Below are 26,238 nucleotides of genomic sequence, written 5' to 3'. Positions count from 1 at the left end.
GAAGATAAACATTTTAAAAACACCCCCGACTCTCCTTACAAATCCCCTGCAACCGAAGAAGACTGAAGAAAAGAATACCAGGATAAATGTTACAGAAAGGACTTGGGAGCATCAAGACTAACTCCTCAAACAACTAGGGGTGTACTGCTGTGGCTCAGGACCAATCAGAAGGTCAGTCCCGAGTCAACATGTCGATGGGTCCTTCGGCAAGACCCTTAACCCCAACTTGGTCCCGATGGCCAAAAGGTGTGCGAACGGTTTAATGGCGACTTGTGGAAAAGCTCTTTGAAGTGTTGTATGAACTGAGAAAGCGAAAAATAAGTGTTCCCCCTAAGGATTTGGAAGAGACCAAAACAATTATAAAAAAGGGAAGAAATATTGGATGTCATGAAGTGGACAGAAACACGACTCTAATTGATGGCTGATTTCATTCTGTAGCTGCTGGATGTGCAAGTAAACCACAATTCAATTTCAAGTTGCTCACAAAAAAGGGCCATAAAAAGGGCTTCAGCTGTCAATGATGTAATAAAGTCATCAGAAGATTATATACACTCCGATCTGTGTGTGTTCGCATCTCAGCAATAAGACAATCAGTAGAAAGCTTAACGTAATAAGCCTTCATAACCGTTTTAGTCCGTCTTCCCAACAGGAGGAGAGCAAACAGACCTAAGGCCTCCATCACAGAAAACCGACAGCGATGTGGAATCTCCCTTCCTCCGATGTAAAGTCAGTCCCTCACAAGACGAGTGGATTGGTATTCAGCAGAGGGAAGCTTTGATATCACATCATGCTGCTGCGTGGAAAGTACCCACTGAATTTTAAGTACGCAATTGAAATTCATTGTCTGCAAATTGATCTATTTTCTGGCGAAGGCGCACAGCAGCGGTGCCTCGGAGCCGTCTGCATGTGCACCGTCATGTCGGGAGGTTGCTACCGTTTAGCCTCCAGCGCGCCAACGCTCCCATGAAACATCGTTTGCCTCCGAGGGGCTCCGGCTCCAAGGAAGAAAGCAATCTTTATCACAGTGGGATCGAAGCCGGCAAACAATCTCTGTGGAAATAGGGGGTCTGCGATTTCCTTTTTTTTTTTTTTTTGTTCACTATGGCGTTGGACTGCAATGCACCATAGACATGTTGAAGCAGGAACACACACACACACACACACACACACACCTTCCTCTGCTGAGGGACTGACACAATGTCAGACAGAATTAAGCAACAATAACAGAAATAACCCCCGGCAGTTGTCAGATAGAGAACAATGGCTCCGGGCCCACAGTCCACTCGGTGTCTAAACACTGAGCCCGGCCGCCCAGTCCACTCCACTTCCTGCTCGATAAACACAAGGAAAACAGCCGGCTGCCTTTCCTGAGAACACAAGGGTTAACGGAGGGGTGGGGGGGGGAGGCGCACTGGAGGACGTGACGCCGGAGGAGAGGAATCTCACTGACAACACGCTGATGGGCTCTTACGTAGGACAAGACATCAGGCCGGTGCTGACTCAGGCTGAAGAACACGTTTCGGTGTCCCACAGATACACCGGCATGAATTTCAACATCTCACTTTGTTGCGAATGTCTCTCTTTGAGGGCATCACTGAAGGGTTTCTCACCAATTCCCATACTTTCTACTTGGGAGGGGATGGCGAGCAGGGGGGTCAGAGAAAGATTGCATGCCCAAAATGTACCTTTGCTTGTAACAAAAATGAAAGCAGAGGCAACAGCAAAAACATTTCCATATAGTGGTCACAAAACTACCCGATACAAGTCCATGTCTACCAGCTGCAGTTCAGGAGGATCAGAGAACTAAACTGCCTTTAGACGGATGCTTATCTTAAATAAAAGTAATTGGTGGTGCTACTGTAGAAACCGCCTTTGTTTTTTTTGTTACAATTGTTCATCAATATGTGGTTGGGTGTGAGCCAGCGGATTCCTGTGTTCTCTGGGTTTGTCCAAAGGAAATAGGTGGAGATCCAGTTCTCAGTGCGAATAGGAAGTAAACTAAAAACCAAATGAGTGTTGTTGTCTGCAGAATAGAAACAAGGCCATGCGAAATGTGACTGCTGGGAGTCTTAAAATGTCACAACATCAAGCTTTTCACGCGATCAAACGCCAGCTCCGTCAACAAGTAGCAGTTAAAACTAGGGCTGTCAAACGATTAAAACGTTTTAATCAGATTAATCACAGCTTAAAAATTGATTAATCATGATTAATCACCATTCGAACTATGTCCAAAATATGCCATTTCTTTATGTATATTGTTGTGGGAATGGAAAGATTAATAAAAGGTGGATATATCCATTTAACATACAGTATGTCCATCCATCTTCTCCATGTTTATTATAACATTGTTCTGCGTGTCAAAATGAAAGACAGCCCACACACCTATCAATCATCAAACCGTGGGGTCTTACTTCATTACGTGTTGATTTATATGTTGTATATAGAGGTGTAGGCTACTACAGCAAAAGTATTCTCCGTCGGGACTTCCTGCAACAACACCACGCCGTTATCTTGATTCTGATTGGCCAGAAGACATGATCAAAGATGTTCTATTGAGAAGACGATCACTACGTGAGAAAAGTTTTCAAAACCGTTTCTAGTCTTCGGTATTTCCAGACAAGCGGCTACTGAACTCAATCTTAGTAACGGCTGTCTGCGCAATTTACGCCGCGTGAGTTGGCGGACTTTATTTTGCTAACTTTAACATCATTTTTCATGGTGGGGCTAAGCCATTTCTTGGTATGGTAAGCCTACCCCAGTAGTATACCCTGGCGCTGCCACTGGTGGGATGTATGGGGCGGGCCATTCTGCGCATGCGTTAAATATTTTAACGCAATTAATTCAAAAAATGTATTACCGACGTTAACGCGATAATTTTGACAGCATTAATTAAAACAAAACGTATTCTACTATCACGCACTATGACTCCCTAAAAATGGGTTGTGGCTTCCCTGAAAGTGTTAAATATGGTAGAGTATTCCTTTAGAATCACCCAATAAATAACAAATAAGGTCCATCATGTTACATCTCGAGTATGTGTATTAAACAAAGCCATTTTTTCCCCTAAACCAAGTATTTGCTTTGATCCCAAGGGACAATTAGGTGGCTTTCAACACGTCTTTGTCACAAATTCGTCTTTGATCCCAAACTGTGAAACTCCAGCTCTGATTTCTCAGATGAAATGTTTGTGAAGTGATGCATGTGCCGTGACATTACATATTAAAGTGTGAAAACAAATCAAAAATAACATAATGAGTGTGACCTGCGGGACAAAGGCTACAATCGCTCCTGCGACTCGCTGCGACCCTGCAGACGTTTCCCACTTCAAGCAGACGCCCCTTGTGATCTCTCGGTGAGGTTGAAAGGAGCATTTGTTCCAGACGCTTGTGTTTCTTGAACCCGTGACATTAAGGTTAAAGTCAGCTGATGTCTGCGACCTGACGGCAGCCTCAGTGCGAAAAAAAAACCCACATAATTCTTACTTTGATAGAAAAGCAAGGAACGCATTTCCTTTCTAATCTTGTGCCAGCGAATTGAATCAAACAGGCATTTATTTTGCTACCTTAAAGCAATTTGGCTGAGACTGAAGTGCGAGTGGCAGAAAATCAACTGGACGGCTTCTTAAGCAACATTAAGGCCATCACAAACATCTGAGCTACTTCCTGTGAATCTACACAAGGAATGCAACCGTCTAATCAAAGCACTATGATGTCAAATCTATTTCTTCTCCATTGTCTGCGTCCGCGAGTGGAAGTGCGTTTGAAGTTGTGGACAAAACAGGATGTAATGACCTCATATCAATAAAATGGCAGCATGTTTAGACTAGAAAAGGCCAGTATGGAATATAAATACATTCATGTACATATTTCAATGTGCAGAACACTTGACCCGTGAAAAATGTCACCGCGTCCACGGATCAAAGCTACATCCATTCCATACACACAGACATTTCAGTGCTCAATGGGTCCTCTTCCTCCCAGACTGGGCTACTGCTCCGACGGGAAAAAGGGGTTATACAGGAGTCCACCCAGCGGACATAAGTGAAGGAAAACAGGATACAGCTGGAGCGCTGCAGCCGAGGAGAACCAAGACGTGAAGTCTATATGAAGCGTCTTGAGGGGCTACATGTTTTCACCTGCTACCTACAGGCTTAAAGCAAACACGTCATTCACAACATGAATACACATTGTGTGATTTAAAGAAGTGAACAGGAAGTGTCATACACTCTGATGCGGGGTTGTCGCTCACATTCAAGATTATTTTCAATTCGTCTAAACATTATTCGACTGCTATGTCAATGGAAACATCGGAAGATTAAGAAAGAAACTTCTCTTATAATACTCCAAAGACTGGCTAACATATTCAATGTGTTATGTCTGACCAACAGTCAAAGAAACACACATGTTCAGATACCTTCATATCAGCTCTAAGGAAAGCATTACATATTCTCATCCTAGCGGCAGCCATTATTGATGTTTTGAGGGCATTTTTGCTTGAAATTATCGATTCAAATCTTAAAACGCAACCATCACATAGTCAATGCTGCTTAACATATTTCAAACGATGGCATGCCGGCACAAGTCCTTTTAGAAATGTTACTTAAAATCCTTTAAAACCACACCCATATATTTATCTGTTAATCACAGTTAATGAAAGCAACGGCAGATCGAGGTGTGTGAAGTTTAGACTTACTGTTGCGTGTGCCGTTGTCCCAGTCCCAGGCTGCTACGATCACCGTGAACGTCCGCTGGAGAGGAAGGAAGGAGAAGAAGTCAGTCAGGTGAACAGTTTACTTCATACCCCCAACACACAGAGCAAGAGCTACTTTCTGTGCACGTACTGAGCGATGAGACTGAGGTCCTTTGGAGTAGCAATGCCTCAAGTTGCATCTCGAGCGAATGCATGGTGCAAATAATATTCTAAAACCTGCTGTATTATCCAATGTTCTCTAATTGAAGTCTCCTTTTCTTTCAATGAGCACTAGAATTAGTCAAAGCCCACTTAAAGTCTGACATTTTAAACATGATAATTTTAGTATTTAATTATAATATATTTTTGTAAATACCGTACTTTTCGGACTATAAGCCTCGACTTTTTCCCCCATTCTTTGTGTACAGCTAACGGCCACTAGGGAACCTCCTAAATCTATGGATTTTACAGGTACAATTAACCACCTTTAACGCTATGGGCTCTATGACCGGTCCGCGCCCGCCACCTTTAAGCGGCGGGCTCCAGCAGGAAAAGCTGGAGGCCGGAAAAGAGTGAGACAGGTAGCGCGCCAAAGTAAAAGTGGAACCGAGAGACAGAACGAGAGCAAGACAGACGGACAATTTAGCGGCTGCGGCTTGTATGCAGGTGCGCTTTATAGTCCGAAAAGTACGGTACTAGAATAATCCCATGACATCAAATCAGGCATGAAGTCTCGTCTACTCTTCACGGTAAAAAGGGAACATTTAGAACAGCATTTGTCATGTTGTTCCCAAATGGACTAATAAGTAAACATGACCTTTCATCACAATGTCCCCTCTTATATAGAGAGAATAATGTGGATGATCTTTTTGGCGATGGTCACACAGCTCGTCTACAAGCTTCAGCGCACGCAAACACGATGCATAATCGATTTCACTGCTACTACAGAGTCTCGTATGAAACTTGGCCCCGTTACTCCGAGGTGCGCTCGAGTTACGCCGTCAATGAAACCCGATGATACAAAGATAAGAGAGCAACATACGGTAAGTACAACTGTGGGAAGAAGCCAAGAGAAGCTGCAAGAGTGGAGAGGACATAAGAGAACGACAAACTGCCTAACTTTCCTCGAGGTCAGAATGCGGTGGAGCTGCAAATGCTATACTGTGTCATTGAGTGCAACGGACATCAACACGATCTGCAAAAACAAGTAGCAGCAAAGAGTTACGTGAGAAGAGTAATGCAACTCTGTATGATAGCTTAGCATGAAGCCAATTAACAAAGATAATTGACCGCTAGTTTTTAACTTCTACACTTTTTTCATGTCAACATTTCAAACACCAATATACACAGTATTATGTACTGATAATTGTGTATGATAATATTTGGTTTTGTGTATGTATTTCACATCTAAATTGTATTTGTATATAAGCCATAAAGGTTATACCACACCCCAACATGTACTTTTCTTTTCATGTGATTGGTGTGAAACAAATACACACACATCAATAGCTTTGTGTGCATTACAATTATTTAATCGGAACAAAAACTGGAGTATAAAAACAACAAGTTTTCAGAAATTCCACCAGGACTGTTTTAAAAGAAAAAAAAGAAGCAGTTCACCATGTTTTTAGGAAAAATAAAGCCTCAGCAGGTTTGATGTACATTAAAGGTGGGGTAGGTAAGTTTGTGAAACCGGCTCGAGATCGCTAGAATTTGAAAATACACAACCGGAGAAAATCTGCCACTTCCTCACAGAGCCCCTCCCCCAACACACACGAACGCGCACATGACCAATGAGGGCACGAGATAAGTGTGTGCCCCGATGGAAGGCTGGCAGGCAGGTAGGCCATCCAAACGGTGGTTTTACTTTTTACAGTATTACGGCTTCTACAGATGACATTTTTTTATGGATTTTTTTGTCAAAGCACTTCAGATATTCTTTGCTATCGATGTTAAGAGCATTCCATGGAATATAACAAAAAGTGTATCTCGAGCCGGTTTCTGAAACGTACCTACCCCACCTTTAAGAAGGTCACTTTGCCAATATTCGCCGTCTGAGATGAACTCTGCCGGGCTCGGTCCTTGCTTGTCAGACGGCGGTAAATCAGCAGCTAAGGGGATTATCACTATAACAGTTGACCAGTAAAACAGTAGTGGGGCAATGATGAAAGCCTTGTAGTCTGTAATGAAATTAGTTTATTAATCAATTAGTGGATAATCAGAAATGGTATGAACAAGAAGGCCGATCCATTGCATAATGAAGCAGAAATGTCAATTAGGGGGATTTTATATAGTTTTATGGAATCCGTTTGGTTTTAATCGTGTGTTGAAGATGTGAGCTCTTGTAAAATAGGATAGCTACTATTCATTACTGTCTGACTTAATGGATATTTGATGAATACACAAACAGATTATAAATGTGTGACCCAAGTTTTATCTGGGACACCATTTACTAATGCACGCCTCACAGTGGCTCAAAATACAACGGTTTTGATTTATTTAGCAATATAACAAATATTATTTCATTTGAAATATTCCATGTTGTCAATTTAGGTAAACACTTTAACTGATATTCGATGGTTGTTTGGAGGGATTGTTCCGACTACTTATTTGCAATGACGTAGCGAAAAACATGAGCCGACACTGGTTTGAGTAAACATGAACACACAGATGGAAACCAAACAAGCTAACCAGCATCAGAAGAGTAATCTAGCTGGTGTGCTGCAGGGCACACTGCTAGGCAACCAGCTGACCTAAATAACAGTCATTACGTCACCACCAGTGACAGTTGTAGTAGCCACAGAGTGACTGCTGTGACCTCTACTGTAATGTCATTGATGGGACGTTGGCCTGGGGGGGGGGTAAAAAAAAAAAAGCATAAGGCAAGTATTTGAGGGACTTCAATGCTTCAATGAAGCGGGGAAGAGAAATCCCAGGGAGGGGGATTGGATGTGTGTGTCAGTCTGTGTTGTTGATCTGGGGGACCAACAAGCTGGTAGGCTGGTTGCTGCTGGGCTGTGGGATTAAGAAGGCTTGTCTGGCTGTGGGTGGTGGCGGGAGGAAGGGGAGGGGAGTGTTATTGTGGAAGACCATGGGTGACAAGAGAAGGGAATAGAAGATGACAGGAGAGGGGTGAGCTAAAAGGCTTGGGTCGGACCTTGGACAACGGAGGGGGGTACAACTGCATGAGACTGTAGCTACTGGAGACACACAAGAGGCCACCACTAGGCTCTGGTTTGGGGAGGTGGGTGTGGACGAAAAGGGCTATGGAAGAAAGAAGTGCGTCTGGGGGGTTTGGCGACACTCGTGCCGCAGTTCCTGGAAGCTCTGCCAACCCGCCCGACCGCAGACGCACAACAGATGCAGCCTCAAAGATGGATTATTTGACATGAACGTGATCATCCCACGACATGTAGCTCGGCTTCTGACCTTTCCGCCCAATCCCCCTCCCCCCACCACAATAGGGTGGGCGAGCTGCCCCAGTCTGAGCATGTGGGTGGGTGTGTGCATATGCCAATGCATACAAGAGGGACTTTGAGTGGCAATGAATGAATTAGTGGCAGGAGATCTTCGGAGGACGCCTGTATGGGACGACTGTGCGAGTTCTGCAGACGAACCTCGTCACAAAGCAGAATCAAAAGATCAAGGGAAGAACAGGTGGCCGCATTGTGACCTCCTGCACCTAAAACCCTGCTCCCTTGCATGCCTACGTGTTGTAATTGTTTGGGTAAGTAGTTCCCAGAGTGGGTGCATGTTGGGTTGAGCAAAGCCACGGACTAGTCTGGTTTCCCACAGACCATCCCACTCTGTGATTAGCTGGATTAAGTGACAGCTGCCCAAATGGTTGGAACAAGATAGATGGATGGGCAGGGGGATAAAGGGGAGGTGTGGGGGAGGGAAGGGGGAAAGGCTACTGAACAAAGGCCCTTGTCCCAACATCATAACTCACCCCCATCCCAATCAAAACCATTGTCCACGAAGAGACACAGTCAGCACGAGGACAATTAGTGTCAGCATGTGTGCTGCTGAGCCGGGGCAGTCAGTCGCAGGGCAAAGTCAAAAAAGTGCATCTCGCATGAGTCTTAATGTTTTTACCAATTACAAAATATCAGAGGAATACCTTGATTTCATTTCCAGCACTTTTTGATATACTCAAAAAACATGCGTCAGCTACATTTGACAGAGTGAACGACTTTATCCCAGACCTCGAAGAATCCTCTGTCAGTCAAACCTCCGAAACCCCACCAGGCCCGTCCCCTGATGGATAAGAGGATTTACTCGCAGAAATCCGAGTTTTCAAGTCGAGAAGGGGGGGCATGGTTAGGAAAAAGATGTTTATTTGTCTTGTTCTCAGCGAATGCGTGTCAAACGATGAAACCCTCAAGCGCCCCGTTTGCATCACGAAGCACAAAATGGACCAAACGCCAGAGATGGATTAAATTCAGGTATTCGAGGCTCGTCTTGGGAGAGCCACAGGTGTAGGTTCCCACGCTGGATCAGGGGTGCATTTGTAAGTGGAAGGTGGCCATTGAAATACATTTGAAAAAAAAGGGACAGGGAGAGGTAGCAGTGGGAAGTGGAAGCCGGGGCAGGTTGGGGTCACTAAGCATGGGATCTGCACACTTCTTTTTCAAAAGAGGGGTCAGCCCTCTGCATGTGGGGCGATGTGCATGTTTGCATTCGAAGAATACTAAGAATGTGAGATCCAGGCCTGGTGTGTAATCCCATGGGAGATCCCAGTCTGCCAACAATCGGTATCAATGGAAGGCTGCTTTGTAGATCTGTGGTTTGAGTGACTTATTTCTGCCTCTTAGGGAAAGTGGGGAGGACCTCAAATGTTGATTATTTCTAGGTTCTGTTCTCTAGGCAACCATAAGAATCACTGATGTTTACTCGCAATAACAACACACCAAGGTTGAGTTATTTCAGCGCCCATGTCATGGATAGGCGACCTGAATGTTCACCTCCCTGTAGCATCTCCTGATTTATTGCCTTCTGATGGGACATGAGGTCATCACGATTCATCCCGTGGCCAGTAATCGCTGCATGTAATCTTCATTAATCTGTGATGTCAATCCCAGCTTTTGGTTTTTACTCGGGCTGAGTCTACACTATTCCAGTAAGGGCAATGGAGCTGCGCCATCTCTGCGCACAACATGGATGCACCTTGTACCTTCTTCAGACACTCGTCGTTGGAATTACTGGTCAAAATATAGAAAAGCAACCGCAAATGGGCCGTAATTAGGAATTATAGAATGAAAGCCATCCCATAAAATGATCCTAATCTATTCTGAAAAGTCAGTCGCGTCTTTGATTCTTATTAGCAGTTAAGACTTACGGGAAGCGAAACAATTTGGCATAATTAACTCCCAATGATACCGAGGGCAATTAAAGAATTAGACAACAAAACCGGCTGAATGTCACAAAGTCTAGACACCCTCTGTGATTTCAAATGGGAGGGGGGTTGTTTGGGGGTTGGGGTAGCAGCGTCTTCCAATCAAGGGTGAAAAGTAGAAAAAGTAGATGTGTGCTGAACCATCTTCACATCACTTCTCCCTGGAGGGTGGACCCAAATGCAAATCCCTCTCAGTCTAGCTCCTCAATCTGTTCAGAGGCAAGGATCAAAGACCTCCAGCGGCAGCATCCTTGAACATGTGAGGATGGTGTTGGCAGGCAGAGGAGTATAAGTTGGAAAGGTTTTGACCCTTTTTGTCATCTATACTAAACATATCTGTATCTTGCATGCTCCAGGGTAATATATTCACAAAACAAAGCACAACAAATTTGAATTTTGAACATATTTTCAAATCGTTGACCAAAAGCATCCAAAAACGGGGCGAGTCATTCGTCGAGTGACTGTTGCAACGACACTCAAGACTATTAAAGCCAAAGTGCTTCCATCAAAGAAACAAGAACAGTCTGTATTTTAATTTACGAGCTCAACGAAATCCATCCCATTGTCTTCACCACGTTCCAGCGCATCAAACAAAACATTTGGCAAGCCAACGGCACTTGTTTTTAAATGCTGCTACGTAGTGCTGCGTACCTGGACTCACATTCAGGTTCAGGTCCGGACTCAAGTCCAGAGGTTCAGGTTCAGGGCCGGACTTCTAAGTCCGGACCTGAACCCATGGCTTGTGTCAAGTTGTGTGAGTAACTAAAGTGAACTTATTGTGAGCTAATTATCAATTGAAAATTAACTCATAATCAACTCAAATTCAAACTCGTCAGGTTTATTTTGCTCCCTTCCAACTTGTGTCCACATTTCTCTACAAAGTACAAATGTAAAAAAAACACTTTTTGCCACTTTTCTACAACTCTGCTTGTGTACATTATACAGGAGTACATACTACATACATAGTGATGTACATACATACTGTTAGAAATTAAAATCAATGTTGATATGGCGTAATTTTGAGTTAAATACACTATTTAATTTAAATCAGTTTTATTCTGAAAAAACGGAAGTTCACAATATTAACTTAATGCTTTTATTCTGAAAATTCTTCCGTTCCGGTTAGCATTAGCATGTGGCGAAATGCTACGTTTTCAAACCGTGAATCGAAGGTGAAATGACATGTGATGTTGTACACTGAGCACACTGGGATTAGCACTCATTTATTGACGCTGAATAACGTTTATCAGGGAATGTTTTAAATAACCACAGACACCAGAATATACGTAAGTGCTAGTTTTTTTGCGAGTCCAAGTACCGGTTCCCGACGTTCCGGTTTTAACCGGACTTGAACCGAAACTTTTTACAAGTCCAGTACCGGTTCGGCGTACCGGTACACAGCACTACTGCTACGTGACAAAATATGTAGACGAACCAGATTCTATATCCGGTTCCGTGACGAGCTCATCGGACCAATACCTTAAGACAATATGCATAAGCACCATTATAACCACAGCATGGCGCATTCAGTCAAGTCATTGCTGGGTGGAGAGTTTTAAGTTCTGCACACAAGTTTCCTGCCAGAGTCGTGGGCCAAGAGATGCAAGGCATTTGGCTGGCTAGTGTGTGTGTCTTGTCTGTAAGCACGTAGCACACACACACACACAGCATTGAGCATGCTGCTACTATGCCAACAGGGACATTACCCATGCACTTCCAATACAACAAACCCCTCCCCTCCTGGTGCTAATTACCCAGCTTGATCCAAGAGTATGCAACACGTCGAACAAACAGCAACACATGTGCATTAGCATACATCATAGGCAAACAATAGACATGTGCAAGTGAAGAATGTCAGCAATTAAATGTTGGACACGGAGTCAAAAACAAACGGGGTTAACTCCTGTTGAACTTGTAAAGGATGCACGAACTGAGCTGAATGTCTGATATGCTTCAAAACGGAAACGTCAGGACAATAGAATTCAATGGAACAAAGGGCCTCGATTCATGCCTAAATCAATGACTAAGAGATGTGCTAACATTCTTAGTTTATTAGCAATATACAAATGTGTTAAACAATCGATAGGTTCATGGAATTGACACGTCTGTTTCTGCAAAAAGAATCATGCAAATATTTTCAGTGTGTCTGAAATAAGACATTCAGCAAGAAAAAAGGATTTAGAAAAATGACTATTCAGTAAAAGGACATCTTAGTTTACTCGGACCGAAAGACCACTTAATTGACTAAGAAAACCTTAACGCACAGCTCTTCCTGCTCTCGAGGGAAAGCCACCTCGCAGAGCTACAAGTGAGACAACAGCAAAACGAGTGAGACGTGTGTTGACCACATTTCTAGAGCCACAATGCAGTAATACTTTCATTTGTATCTATTTTTAAGCAAATGTAATTATATTATTATAGAGACTGAGCAAGACCACGGCTACAGTAACCTCGAACCAGTCTTAAAACAGTTTTAAAAAAAAAAAACATTTATGTCTATTTGATTGAGATTGTGTGCGGGAAAGATATAGGCAGATCAAACGAGACTTTATATTATATAGTACAATTATTTAGCAACCAACCGCTGAGTTGACAATATGCTTCCCGTTTACACTGGGCAGGCCCCATTCATGACATTAAGGTCATGTGACACAAGTTTTCAGGTTAGTATGGAACGAAATCATCAGTGACCGAGTAAATTGCAGTTTTTAAAACAAATGGGTGTGGAAGTAGCTTCGGAGCTCCTACAGCAGGGGGGTCAGACTCAAATACACAGTGGGCCAAAATAAAGAAATGGTACTAGTGGAGGGCCGGACTGGTTCAATGCTTATTGCAGAACTTATTGAAATTAACTTATTGCACATATTAAACTTGGAACTAACTAAGCTTAAATATTGCCTATAAAAACATGAAACATTAAATAATCAGTTGCATTCATTTCTCATGGCTCTATCTGCAGCTTTTCTGAGTCATTTCTTATGATTACATTTTTCCACAGGCCAACAACAGCTTCAAAAAAACTATTTCCCTCAAAGAACAAACCAAACATGCCCTGTTGTCGTGAGAGAAAGTGCAGAAGGAAGCATCCATTAAACTCAGGTTGCTGCTCTGATGCTGCTCTGATGCTAGCTCAAGCAGATACTTGGCGTCTCATCTCGGGAGCAAGGTCATCAATGTTTGGGCTCAGGCTCTGAGCGGAGGAGACCCTCAGGATGGAGTGAAGGTGCAATATACCGGCGGGCCAGATCTAATAGTAATTAGAAATTATCCTGCGGGCCGAAATTAAATCCACCACGGTCCTGATTTGGCCCCCGGGCCTCGGGTTTGACACACGTGTCCTACAGCAACAGACACGCTTCAGAAACAGACTTACACCTGATCCAAAGCAACAGGGAGCCTGGCGGAGGGCAACACAGCGGGTTCACCAGTACAGTGACAATTTAACTGCCCATGTAACGACACGCTTTAATTACCCCCACAAGGAGCCTCTGGCACCTGCACACCGTTCGTTTAACAAGAGGCAGGGGACGCAGCGGGCAACAGCAACACGCAGCCACCGTGTGTTCATACAATACAGACAAAATACACATTACTACGCAGAAACACCTCAGCAGCCAGCATGCAATACTTTGAGTTACGTTATCAGAGGCTACGACTGATGTTTCAAGTCATGCAAAAAATCTAAAAATGAGTCAGATGTGAGGAAATGGTTTGAAGAGTGGACATGATTATCGGCGATGTGTTTATCGTTATTGTCACAAGCCACCCCCACCAATCAACAGCATTTGGAATCAAAAGGATGCTGTAGTGGCTTCCAGTCCTCTCCGCATTGATAACAGAAGAATCGAGTCAATATAATTTAGTCACAATTAAAGGTGGGGTAGGTAAGTTTGAGAAACCGGCTCGAGATCGCTAGAATTTGAAAATACACAACCGGAGAAAATCTGCCACTTCCTCACAGAGCCCCTCCCCCAACACACACACGAACGAGCACATGACCAATGAGGGCACGAGATAAGTGTGTGCCCCGATGGAAGGCTGACAGGCAGGTAGGCCACCCGATTGGTTGTACTTTTTACAGTATTACGGCTTCTACAGATGACAGATTTTTATGGATTTTTTGTCAAAGCACTTAAGATATTCATTGCTATCGGGATGTTAAGAGCATTCCATGGAATATAACAACAAGTGTATCTCGAGCCGGTTTCTGAAACTTATCTACCCCACCTTTAACGTAGTGACAATGTATCACTGGTAACAAGCCTCCTCGACAGCAGAAGCAGCCTTTCTCAATCTGTAAAGCTTTCCCTTAAAGGGTTATGCTAATTGTCAGATGTATACTTGTGTGCGTTTCCAGTAGGACATGCTTTATGTGTAAAGAACACATTATCTCTCATATTGATCGTTTCAACATAGCTATATTTACAATCTACTGTATGGTGCACCTTTGAAAAAGTAGTTCTTATACAATGGGTGGAAATACTCTGATCTTTGATGAAAATGCATGAGAGGAACGAGGAGAATGGCATGTTTCTAACCCAGTCAGGGTGTCATCTTATTTGGTGCTAGGTAGGTTTTTGAAATACACAAATGTATGTTTGAAGCACTGAAAAGTAAGTCCTCTTACAGCTTGCCTAAACATACACCGAAATATTTCAACCACTACCAAAGTTATTTGGTATTCTTATTGATTGTTTTGGACTAATAGAAGTCTGACTACTTTTCATTTGAGAAAACATATGAAGTTTTCCCGTGTAAAAGGACAAGCATTGTGATTTCAGCCTCGACTCAATCCCAGTCAAAAGACCCCATATTGGCACATTGACCAGCCTTAGCTATATGTACAGTAGCTGATTTAAACAACACTCCTTCAGCCTTGGATACTGCAGATATAAACACGCAGTAGAGCTTTCTGAAGTGTCACATGCGCTTGGACCCAGGAGAGCACCCTGAGGAGTACCTGCACCATCACAACAAAAGGACTCAGGCAACATCCCATCGCCATCATGTTTGAAAGCGGTGCTATCCTTCCCTTCTTTCACCTGGTCGCATCGCTGTGGGCTTGACTGCAGAGGATGTGGCACTATGGTTAAATAATGGGACGACTTACAGGAAACCAGCCTCAAGGACCAACTCGGTCCCTCTTGCGTCATCTGTACACAGGGTCCTCGTGAAAAAACATTTACATAACCAGTGTGAATGCTGGTTGACAGTCAAACCGTGCAGTGGTTTGCTTAAACTTGCATTGAGTGGATTCATACATCGCTGCGGGATATGTTTAAACGATTTTGAATACCTAAGCTTTTAACAAGCTAAAGGGAACATACATGATCTATGGCATACTCATGATGGCGCCACTTAAATATTTGACACCGCACACTTATTTCCTTTATCACCACCTTTCAGCCACATATCAGAATGATTTAAGTATGAAAGCGAACAAGACATAACTTTAGGACAACTGTAGTGTTGATACTTCTGGATGTAGCTTTTCAAGGTAACTGGGTAAGGAGGGCAGCACCAGAGGGACATTTGTGCATTTTGGCTCATGTAGAAATATGTCAGAAATGAGTGGAAAGCCAATGAAAACGGTTAAAAGCATCGCAACAAAATTATCAAAATCAAGTTGCAAAGGCTCTTCGCATTGAATGAGAAACTTCCTCCACACAACGGCTACATTCCAAATTTGCCAGGTCCTAGTTTGAACTCGATGTGTCTGTTCAACATAATGGAGCAAGTTAAAACATCATCCCCCCCTGAGGCAGCGAGAAGGAACACAACTTCTAATTATTGGCGCATTAAAGCAGCTACTTGCCCACTCGTACATGCTGTACCTTTGGTGAAATCACAGAACAAAACAAAGTGTTCTCGGAGGAAATCCTCGCCGCCACCACAACACACACACATCGAGAATGTAGTCGGAGTCAGGTGGCGCTGACAAGAGTTCAGTCCACGCGGGTTTCCACAGGGCAGCTGTCCAGATCACACAGTCAATACTACACTGCCTCTTTGTTGACGAGCAAAGCAACAACACCGATGTCGTGCAGGCGCGCAGGCTTTGACGACAGGCATCGGTACGCTAGATTTGTATGACACAAAATGTGCCATGTCTAAGGAGGAAGGAGTCAAGAGTAGGAGTGATAGTGGTTTTCATTTGACTCCTTTATAGGTGCAAAAGAGTAGGTGAAGCAGCAGCTAAGAGACTTATTTGTAATGCTTGCAAGAAAGAGCATACGACACCATTTTGAGACTGCATACTGATTCTTTGGCCCTTTACATAGTTTCACATAATGCAACACAACTGCCCGTTAGGACTAAATGTCATTTCAAATAAATTAGGTTACATACAGTGAGGTTGAGCTACCGTGATCCTTTTCAATTGTAAGTTATACTCTGTAATCAAAAGCACTACAAGTAATTCCAAAATGGCATCACTCAAATAATAGTTTCTTTTTGAAACTTTGACCCATCGGTATACCCCAAAATAATGTCTAACACCAGATGCATTATTGATGAAAGAAAACAGATTTCTGTAAAAGAAAAATGTTTATTAAAATGGAAGTGTGCTATTGGGAAAAGTAGACACATTTCATTAAGTCTTTGTGACTTAAGTATCATTTTTCTTTATCCAAGCCATCACATTAATGTCACTTATAAGTGGACTACACGTTTAAATCATCCAGTTAGTGAGGATACATTCTGTTCATATGTGTCTGTGGTGCTCCACCCAAGTTCATACAGTTCCAGGTTTGAACACTCAAAGGTTAAATGGTAGCAAACACACAGACTCTGAAGCAAAGAAGAATCATCTTTAGTTCACCTATTTCTTCTGGTCATGTCAAACAAAAACCTTTTGCCAAAGGCCACCAGAAAAAACACCAAAATGTAGGGCTTACATTGATATTAGTCTACCGTGTTTATTTTTTACGACAGGGTATTAAATACAAGCTCAAAACACACACAAGGGGGGGCACCACACTAACGGCCCGTCTACACTACAGGCATCGAAACATGCTTTCAACGCTTCGCCCATTCACTTGAATGGGGTGACGTAGTTGATTTTAAATCTTCGCCGAACTGCATTGTGGGGAGCGGAGCGTGGCTTTGCAAGCATCGTGAGCATCAAAAGCAATGTTCAACTTTTGATGCTCCCGATGCTTTCGAAGCTGGCATCAGCCAATCAAATCCCGTTATGCAAATCCCGCCGTACAAGCGCTAGCCAATCAAACCGCGTGCAAGCTGGGAGAGCCAGACCGCAGTTCATTTCCTCATATTCCAAACGAGAAATTACGGTAGCAAATCACCCAGTTCTTTACGACCAGAACTATTTACCGGGATACAAACCGGAGGAACCAGGCATGGAGGGAGGTGGCAGAGACAGTGGGTGGAACTGGTAGGTTTTCGCCTGTTTGGGGATTTTATATCCAGTTTACTTCGTTTTAACATTGCTATTGCTTTGTATGCCGGGGGCGGGAGGGAGATTCCTGATTGGTTGTTGGTCGCGTGAAATCGCCAAGCCTCAGACACGCCCAGCTTCAAGATGTTTTGATGCCTGTCATGTAGACGGACCGTAAGGCTTATCAACTTGTTAGCCATGCCCAAGGTAAGGCTGATGTCTTGATTGCACTAAATGCTCCAGATAGACACTTTGGTCGGCATTACTAAAAGACACTTTCACTGCACAACATGTTGCATAAAGAAAAGGGGAATGCTATGTTTGCACTCAAGTTTAACAGCTGCTTGTCAGGAGAACATAAAAGAGTTAATGCAATGCACACATGTTGCTTGCTAATTGCTATTATTATTATTGTTGTTGTCTTCTTAACAAGTAAAAAGCTGGGCTGAAGAAACCAGCACTCAGGACACGCCGTCGTTTCACCTTGGGAGTTCAGATAATTATATAATCAATACGGAGCGGAGCTGAATCACAGGTGAGACCCCTGTGAGTGGTTTTCCACGCAGCAGCCCTGGGACCAGCAGGCGGACGGAGGGGGGAGGGAGCGGCAGAGAGGAAAGATAATTGTTTACAAGAGGCCTATGTAGCCGTCTCCTAGCAACAGCTCTGACAAGCTCCGCATCAGGTGTGGCTAACCACGGCAGCCTGCGTTAGCTTATGGGTGTGTGTGTGTGTGTGTGTGTGTGTGTGTGTATCCAAAATAAAGCTGACTGCGGTCTCAGGCAGAGGAGAGAGTCAAAGTGCCTGAATCAGATATAACTCGAGCCCCACTTCTATTTATTTCCAATTTTGATAGCACTACAGTGTCCCAGCTGGGATTCTCCCCTCACAGTTTTTCCTCATTGGCATGAAGACTGCCAGAGTGGAAGACAATAAGAAACAACCGCAAAAAGAATCCAAGAGATCCCATATTAAAGTTTATCACAAAGGCGGCATTCACCTAAGAGAGCTAGCTTAACCACCGACAGTGTTGCTGGTTACGGTTTGCATTTCTTTCAAAGTTGACAAACGATGTGGGTTTTATACTGGCATTTATGAACACGAATCCTAAACATAAAATAAATATGATGAACATGCAGTTCTGTGCGGCCCATTATGTGCTGGTATAAAATGTGTTTGCACCTCAAAACATGTCAGTATTTATGACAAAAAAAAATACCTTAGGGAGAACACCTTGAATAACTTATAACACGTAAGACAACTACGAGAGACGTGCAGGACAAGGCTTGACAGGAGCACAAGATATAAACGAATAAAAGTATGACATTTGGAGAACACTTCACTTGCAGAGCAGCAAGCCAAGAACATGTAAATACTCTGGGTTTGTTCCAAGAAAAACAATCTTAGCAGGTCTGTGCAGATCAACCTGTTGTTAAAATGCGAATGAGATCGTCTATACCTCCCACTTTTTTTTTAGAAATGATCAGCCTCTTGAGACTGACAGCACGCCACACAAGGGAGTGCACGAGCAACAGACCAAACAAAGCAACTCGGTACACATACTTCATCTGTTCATCACAGACACTCTCAAGAGGCTGGGTGTTTACAGAAGTTTAAAAACGGTCTTGACTGTCTATTTGAAATAACACTTCAACACTTAATTCAGAACGGCCCTAGCTTCTTAATGAGGTTGCAGGTCAGCTCCATGCATCTATTTACTAGCCGAGGGAGGTCTGATACACATCCAGGTTCAGAGCAGATACAGTTACAGGACGGCTCAAACGGACGTCCGGCTAATGTAGCTGGGGGGCAGGGAGGGGGAGAGAGAGGCAAAGAAATTCCACCGGCAATTTCATTAGTGATCAAATGGAAGTAAGACGTGGCGTCTCTCTCCCTCCATCTCTCTCCTGAAGTGCTCACACAGCATGGGTCAACAATGTGGAAACTCAATCAGAAAGGCCAAAGAGCTAGACGATGATCCACATGCGAGAGTGCTGACTCGTAAAATAGAAGCTTAAAGGGGACATCATGCAAAATGCACTTTTGTACGTGAGTATGTGTCCCCGGTGTGTCAGGGAACTCACCAAGTGTCAGAAAACGAAACCCTCTCGTTTCCTCCATACCCAAATCTCTAAAAACGGGGCTGATACAGACTGATCCAGATTTGAAATATCTCTGACATCAGAAACAAGGAGCTCCGCCTATATGGGCAACTCTCCACCTATCAGGGGAATGAGAGGTTGCGTGGCATGGTAACAGCATGGTAACATGACGCTCCTGCCTTTTACCCCCCTGCAAAGGAGGGGGGCGTGGTCAGCTGCAGCTCATTTGCCACAGCATCAGCCCTTGCAAAAACAGGGCTGGAATACAGCAAATGGAGCGAAATGAGGCATGGCTAAAATGCACGATCCGTTTGGTATGTTGAAAAAAGACTTCACAGACATGTTTTATATAGGTATGGCCCTACAATATATGTTTCAAATATAGCATGATAGGTCCACTTTAAATATTTTAGGAAATACACTTTACATGTCATATTAATATTGGTATAGTTTTGTGTACATAAACTGCAGAGCTGGACACAGGAAGTGATTATCCTAGCTTAGCATAAAGACAGGAAATGGAGGGGAAACAGCTAGCATGGTTTTATAAAGTCAAAAAATACAACTATAAAACTCAATAATCAAGACATTATTCTTTGTCTGTTTATTCTAAAAACTATTTGTGGTTTTAGGAAATGAAAAGCCAGGCGCAGCAACTGCCAGGAGTCATGTTGTCACAGCAATGTTGCCAGGCAACAAGTGCAAGTTTCATTACTCAGCAAAATGTAAAAACCACAAATTATATATGTATGTGGAGAGAGCACAAACACATACATTTTTATTTGAGAGCTTAGAAAAAGGTGCTTATGGGCTTCTCAGCCTCATCTGTAGTGTAAAATTAGCATGCTAACATGCTACAGCAAGATGGGGCACATGCTAAACGTCATTATGTCAGCAATGTCTTTGTGAGCATGTTAGCATTTAGCTAAAAGCACCACTGTGTCAATGTTTAGCATCACTGCTAGGCTAGGCTAACTATATTCTCCTTCTGGTCTGTAAGCTACTTCAAAATGCAAGTTTTGATATACAAACTTCATAAAAAAAAACTCTAAAAGTTTAATTATATATTATTTTAAGTCCATAGAATTGCCACATGACATGAGTCTTTCCTATAAAACGTCCTCCGCTTCAAAACGTTTGCTTATATTATCAATGACACCAATATAAAAAAAAAAAAAATCAGAAGAGAAAGGAGAAGCAATGTGCATTTACTGTAAATGCAAGCCTGTGGGGAAACACTGAGTGTAGGATGAGCTCAGAGGTGGCAGCAGCATCAATAGTCAGTCTCTTTACTGGCATGCTGGCAGGACGAGACAGAGCTGGAGAGTCACTGGAAGACTTCCAAGGAATGGATAAGCATTGTGCAATCCGAGTCAAATCTGCCATTAGCGACTGCATCACAATGGTGTGGTGATAAGTTGGCCAATAAGAGCCCATTATGTCTCCATGCGTTAAAAGAGGAAGAAGGAACGTTTCCTAGAGATACAGGATGATTTTCACTGTGTTGCATGCGACTCCACTGAAAGATACAAAGGGCTCTTTGAGAATTTTAAAAGTGCCTATTTAGACAATTAAGGGCATCAAAGGGGTATTGTCACAACTCAGAATATAAAAACGTCCATTTGAAATGTACTGATTTGTAAGAAAGATATTCAAACCATGCAGCTTGATTCTATCCACAGATTTTAAGGAGTTATAAAAGACGTAATATTTCAGAATTTGGAGCAAACGGTTCAAAGAAACCTGCACTTCTCACATTTAATTTGCTCGATCTCAGGGTGACAGCATAGTCCACCCCTCATTGGTTCCCATCGGGGCTTGAAGTTGGCATGTGTCCCGATGACACAGCCAATAATACACTACATCTTTGTTTCTACAGTCAGAAGAGCGACAACGCCAGAGCAAGTGACCCTGCAGAGTTGCTGTGACATCTGGCACTGGAATAGTGCACGTTATCAGCCAGGGCCACTTAACAGAAAGACAACACACCAGAATAGCCCTCTTCACCTCTGCCTCCAGGTGTCAGTCAATGAGTCCAATAAAGGAATAGCACTGCTTCGTGTTCCGTGTGATGCAGGCATGTAAGATATATTAACATATAGCTGTGGCACCTTGCTTAGCCTTGGGGGTAAATGCCGCCCGTAACCCACCTTCCCTCCTGATGGTCTATTAAGTATATGGCTTTTACTGTGTGAAATCACACCTTTGCCATTTTCCCCTGAAGCTTAAAAACGTTAACAAAGGCGGCTGTTAATTCACTAAAAGGGGGACCGCCTCTGCTATAAACAGCTGCGGGAAACCCTGAAATAATTAAATACACAAAGACCAACCCTGGATCAAACGTGTGATGCCTTCAACACAAAAGACGACAGAAACCAGCCGAGCTGTCAGGAGAAAGTGCTGCTGATTATTTGGAACTACCAATTATGGAAATCAAGTGTAAGGGATTTCTCTTTTAAGAAAGGGCTGCATGCAACTGATGTGTTTTTTAGATTAATTAATTGGTTTGTTTTATCTAACCTATCATCAAATACCCAAGAGATATTCAGTCCATATCACAGAAGACGCAGTTAACAGACAATATTCACTTTTTTGGTATTAAACAATCTAAGATGGCGCTGAAGAAAGCAATATTTTACCATTAGTTATTCTGCTAATAATTGATGAAACATTTAGTCAATAACCAACATTTCCCAAAGCCAACCGTGATGTTACCACTAATAAAAAGAAATTGAAAAAAAAGGAAATACAAATAAATTGAAAAAAAAGGAAATACATCAAAATAGCCGAAACAAGTCAATTATAGCCTATTTTTTGCCTTAAAATAACCAATTAATCGTCAAAATAGTTGCATTAATTGTACTGTCCATCATCAAAAGGACTATTCATCTCTACTTCCAAATAAAAAAACAGAACAAGTCTGGTGTTTTATTCCCATTACAGTCTAGTTCCTTTGACCTCCATTGCATACAAACCTGAACAAAAACAGGAAGCAACACAACAATAGCTTTATTCCTAAAAGCAGTACTTTATAGCGTCACATTGTCCAAAACAATCAACAATATTTCCCCTCAAAGTCGTTGGCATCAAGAACTAGGTGATAAAAAACTTGGAGTGCTTCCCTCTTAACCAAACAGCTAAAGGTGTGTTCAGCGCTCTGGGACATCAGAAGCACACCTTAGTCGTGTTCCTAATCCATCAACTATCACTCATCTGCAGTCAGTGCAGCTTAATTGCCCTGGAGGGGCCACCAGGGGCCCCCTGGCACCCACAGCAGGAGCGGAAGCTGTGGGGTGCAGAGGGGGTACACGAGGTGTCAAAACCATCCAGCAGAAAGCGCCAAACCACTGCCCAGAGGCATTGAAACATAATTCACACTCATTCATCATTATAATAATAATAATAATAATAATAATAATGGGGAATTAATTGGGGCAACCATCCATTACAGCCGAGCTGCACCTGCAGACCCAGTACATGCCATCTTCCTGCGTCACACCTGACTCCAGGGGTGACTCCATAGTTTATGTAGCCTTTGCTTTAAAGTAAAAAAAAAGTTAGATATCTTATGGAAGTCGAAACACAAACCAATTCTACCTTAAATCAACTTTCCCTGAGGTTTCCCACAATCATCATACAGAAGGCGCAGGATTAACCATGTGGGTCCAAGCGAAAAGTCCCAATAAATCTAATTCCGCTTGATGGATTGTCAGATGATAAGATTGAAGCACCCTCGTCAATCAGCAACATGTCAAGTTTCTGGAAGCAGCTTTGCCATAACCGTTTCTCCGTGTAAGAGAGGTCCCCCTGCAGGGTCTACATATCAAAGCATTTCCCCCAGTCCAATTACCCCATCATGGGCTTGGCAGGTGCAAGCCGGTGGATTGGAACAAAGCCAACCCTCATATATCAGGGCAACTTTAAAAGATGACACTGTGAACCACTGTAGCTGCAATAGGATCCTCCAGAAGCATGCCCCCGTTTAACTGGTGTGTCAATTCTCATAAGAACAGGATGCTGCAAATGACACTCAATATGGTCCGTCTTTCATCCACGTGAATCGATGGGTACACAATCATTAAGGGTTATTGGTCGACTTGCCATCCATGTGATACATTAAGCTGTAGTTATTTGGATAGACGTGTAACTTTTAACAGGATCTTTCTGTGAAGCCACTGAAGATCTAGAGTGTTCTGCACTAGAAGATGGTTGGATGACAGATGAAAGGACTGGTCGACTAATCGATAAGTCACCTTTTAAGAACAGTCTTAAATTCAATGGTTGCCGGTTATGAAATGTCAGAATTTACTACTTTTCTTGGTTTAACATGATATTAAATGGAATTATTTTTGAGGGTTTTGGACTGCTCGTCTAACAAAAGAAGATTGTGATGGGTATTTCTCACCAAATAATGAATGTAACTTACTTTGCAATGACCGGAAACAAACTCTGAATGGGAACTTGATATCAGTGCTGCTGTGATCAACTAAATGAATTCTGAATGGCAGAGTGGCTCCAATCCATTTTAACATGATTGTTTGACGTCCACAAGGCTCGTGTACAAACATATGCAACACATAAACACTAAATTGCCCACGTTTTAAACGGTGAAGACATGAACATCTCAAGGAAACACTTAATTGCAGCAAGGAAACAGAACTCACCAGCCAGGCGAACTGGAAAGGGATCAAAATCTTGCCTCCTTCGTCGATCTTATTCGGATTATTCTTCGCTCCCTTAAAAGAAAACATATTTCCACCGAGAACTTGCGTAGATCCAGCTCCGAACGTGCACGTGCCGGTGGTGGTGACCTCCATCTGGTACTCCTTCAGGCAGATCTTGAAGTAAGTGTCGCACTCGTCTCGGCTGCAGCGCAGGTCCATGGAGCTCCTGGAGCCATCACAGCACTCCCCGTCCGCCAACTCGCCGTTTACATTCTCCACGGAGATCAGCTGCAGCTCGAAATAGCCGGTTGACTGGGACACCTAGAAACAACATTTTTAAAAAGACCACATTTAAATATAGGCCTTAGTTAATGGACCAGCACCAGAGGCGTTCCCATACACACAGGCGTTGGAGCTGTTCTTCATGAAATCCCAGAAGGATGAAGTGCTCTGACAAACAGTGCCATCTTTGCGCAAAATGATTATACAGGAATGAAAAGTCAATAAATAAACATGCGGTTAAAACTTTTTCTCTTTTTTTTCTCCGCGCACCTCCCCCCCCCCCCGCCCGTCGCCCGCCGCCCGCCGCCACCACCCGCCCAAGTATATTTCAGATATGTGGGAAACACTGGCCTATATATTCGCATGCTACACCGCATGCATCGCTCAAATTGATGCGTAAAATTGGGACAAGTGGCCAAACAAGTGTCTAACTGGGAAATTAAAATCGTTAAACCAAATTGGGTTTAATATTCCAAAATAATGTGTTGCATCATGAAGGGAGCACGTGAACAGCCTACAGTTTGCATGCTGGGGATTTAGACAATCACGTTACTCTGACGGGGGGAAATTAACCGCTGCAGCAGCCTGATGCCATGCAACTTACAACTTATTGGTTCAGGCCTAATTCTCCTTAAAAAAAAAACGCACAGTGCTCTATATAATATAATCATATAAAGAAAAATGGAGAGGAGCCTGTATCAATTCCTCAGAGTTCAATCTTGTCATGGTAACATGATCACATGCTGCACAACTGACTGCTACGTAATTAAATCATCGATTAATGTGATGCGAATATGCAACGCCGGAGAGCAAATACATCTGCCCACGCCCACCAACTTTTGACATTTGTAATTTTAAAAATATTTTATTTGCGAGGGAGCAGAATAAAAATATTTTTGAATTAAAACAAGAGCCTCCTTACCTCCGTCCATAACGTCAACAGCAGGCACACTATTGGGAAGCAATTCCTAATCCTTGTGCGATTCCACATGCCTCCGATTAATTAGAGTGGGAGAAGCGATATGAAAAGACAAACAGCCGCGGACCCGGCGACGAGATCCTCCTCTCCTGACATGCAAAAATAAAATATTCACATGCGTGTTTTCTCCACCGTGTACGTCCAAATTTCACCGAGGCATTACATGCGTGTGTGTGCTCGCAGGCGGATTGCAGTGATGGTCCATGTACAGGAGTGTCCCACCGTCAAATCTCTCCACACAGCAACTGAAAGCTTTGGCAGCCACAGCCTGAGGAGAGGCAATCTGCTGTGATTGGCAGCTCCGCAAACCACTTACAAATTGGCCTGCGGGCAGTCTCTGAGCCAACCGGATTAAGGGGCGGACAAGAGTACAATAACCCCCGCCAACCCTCCTCCACCTCCTCCTCCCTCCCAAAACTTGAATTATGCTGGGTTTGTATTGAGATTCATTTGGGCAAACCGCATTACAGCATGCGAACAAAGCAGGGGTGGACTTTAATTAAAAGCACCCGAAAATATATCATGATGAGCAGGGCTATTATTTCAAGTTAGGAACTCATCTTGAATTTATTTAAGAGACGAGACAATTAAAATTGTGCTTTTATAAAAAAAAATATCAGGCTTAATTTTCACACAATTATTTATAGTATATATAATAGAGTATAATTTATTACCAAACTTTCATAGAAGCCCCACATAGACTGAAAGTCTTAGGTCAATGTGGACTGAAA

At 43.0% G+C, this 26,238-nt stretch overlaps 1 protein-coding gene across 3 annotated transcripts in view; it reads right to left on the bottom strand.

The window, feature by feature from the left end:
- jag2b (jagged canonical Notch ligand 2b) overlaps positions 1-25,795 on the bottom strand; it is a 56,521-nt gene extending 30,726 nt beyond the window's left edge. For all 3 annotated transcript variants that reach the window (XM_034075935.1, XM_034075936.1, XM_034075937.1), the window contains exons 1-3: positions 25,451-25,795; positions 24,247-24,567; positions 4,693-4,747 (exon numbers count right to left, since the gene is read on the bottom strand). In XM_034075935.1, coding sequence (XP_033931826.1) covers positions 4,693-4,747; positions 24,247-24,567; positions 25,451-25,519 — 445 coding nt within the window. In that variant the 5' untranslated portion in view covers positions 25,520-25,795. The remainder of the gene's footprint in view (positions 1-4,692; positions 4,748-24,246; positions 24,568-25,450) is intronic.
- Between the last annotated feature and the right edge of the window lie 443 nt (positions 25,796-26,238).

Source organism: Pseudochaenichthys georgianus, chromosome 24, assembly GCF_902827115.2.
Source record: "Pseudochaenichthys georgianus chromosome 24, fPseGeo1.2, whole genome shotgun sequence".
In the NCBI taxonomy this organism is placed as follows: domain Eukaryota; kingdom Metazoa; phylum Chordata; class Actinopteri; order Perciformes; family Channichthyidae; genus Pseudochaenichthys; species Pseudochaenichthys georgianus.
The sequence above is the reverse complement of the archived record's forward strand: the minus strand, read 5'-3'. Positions and strand labels throughout refer to the sequence as shown.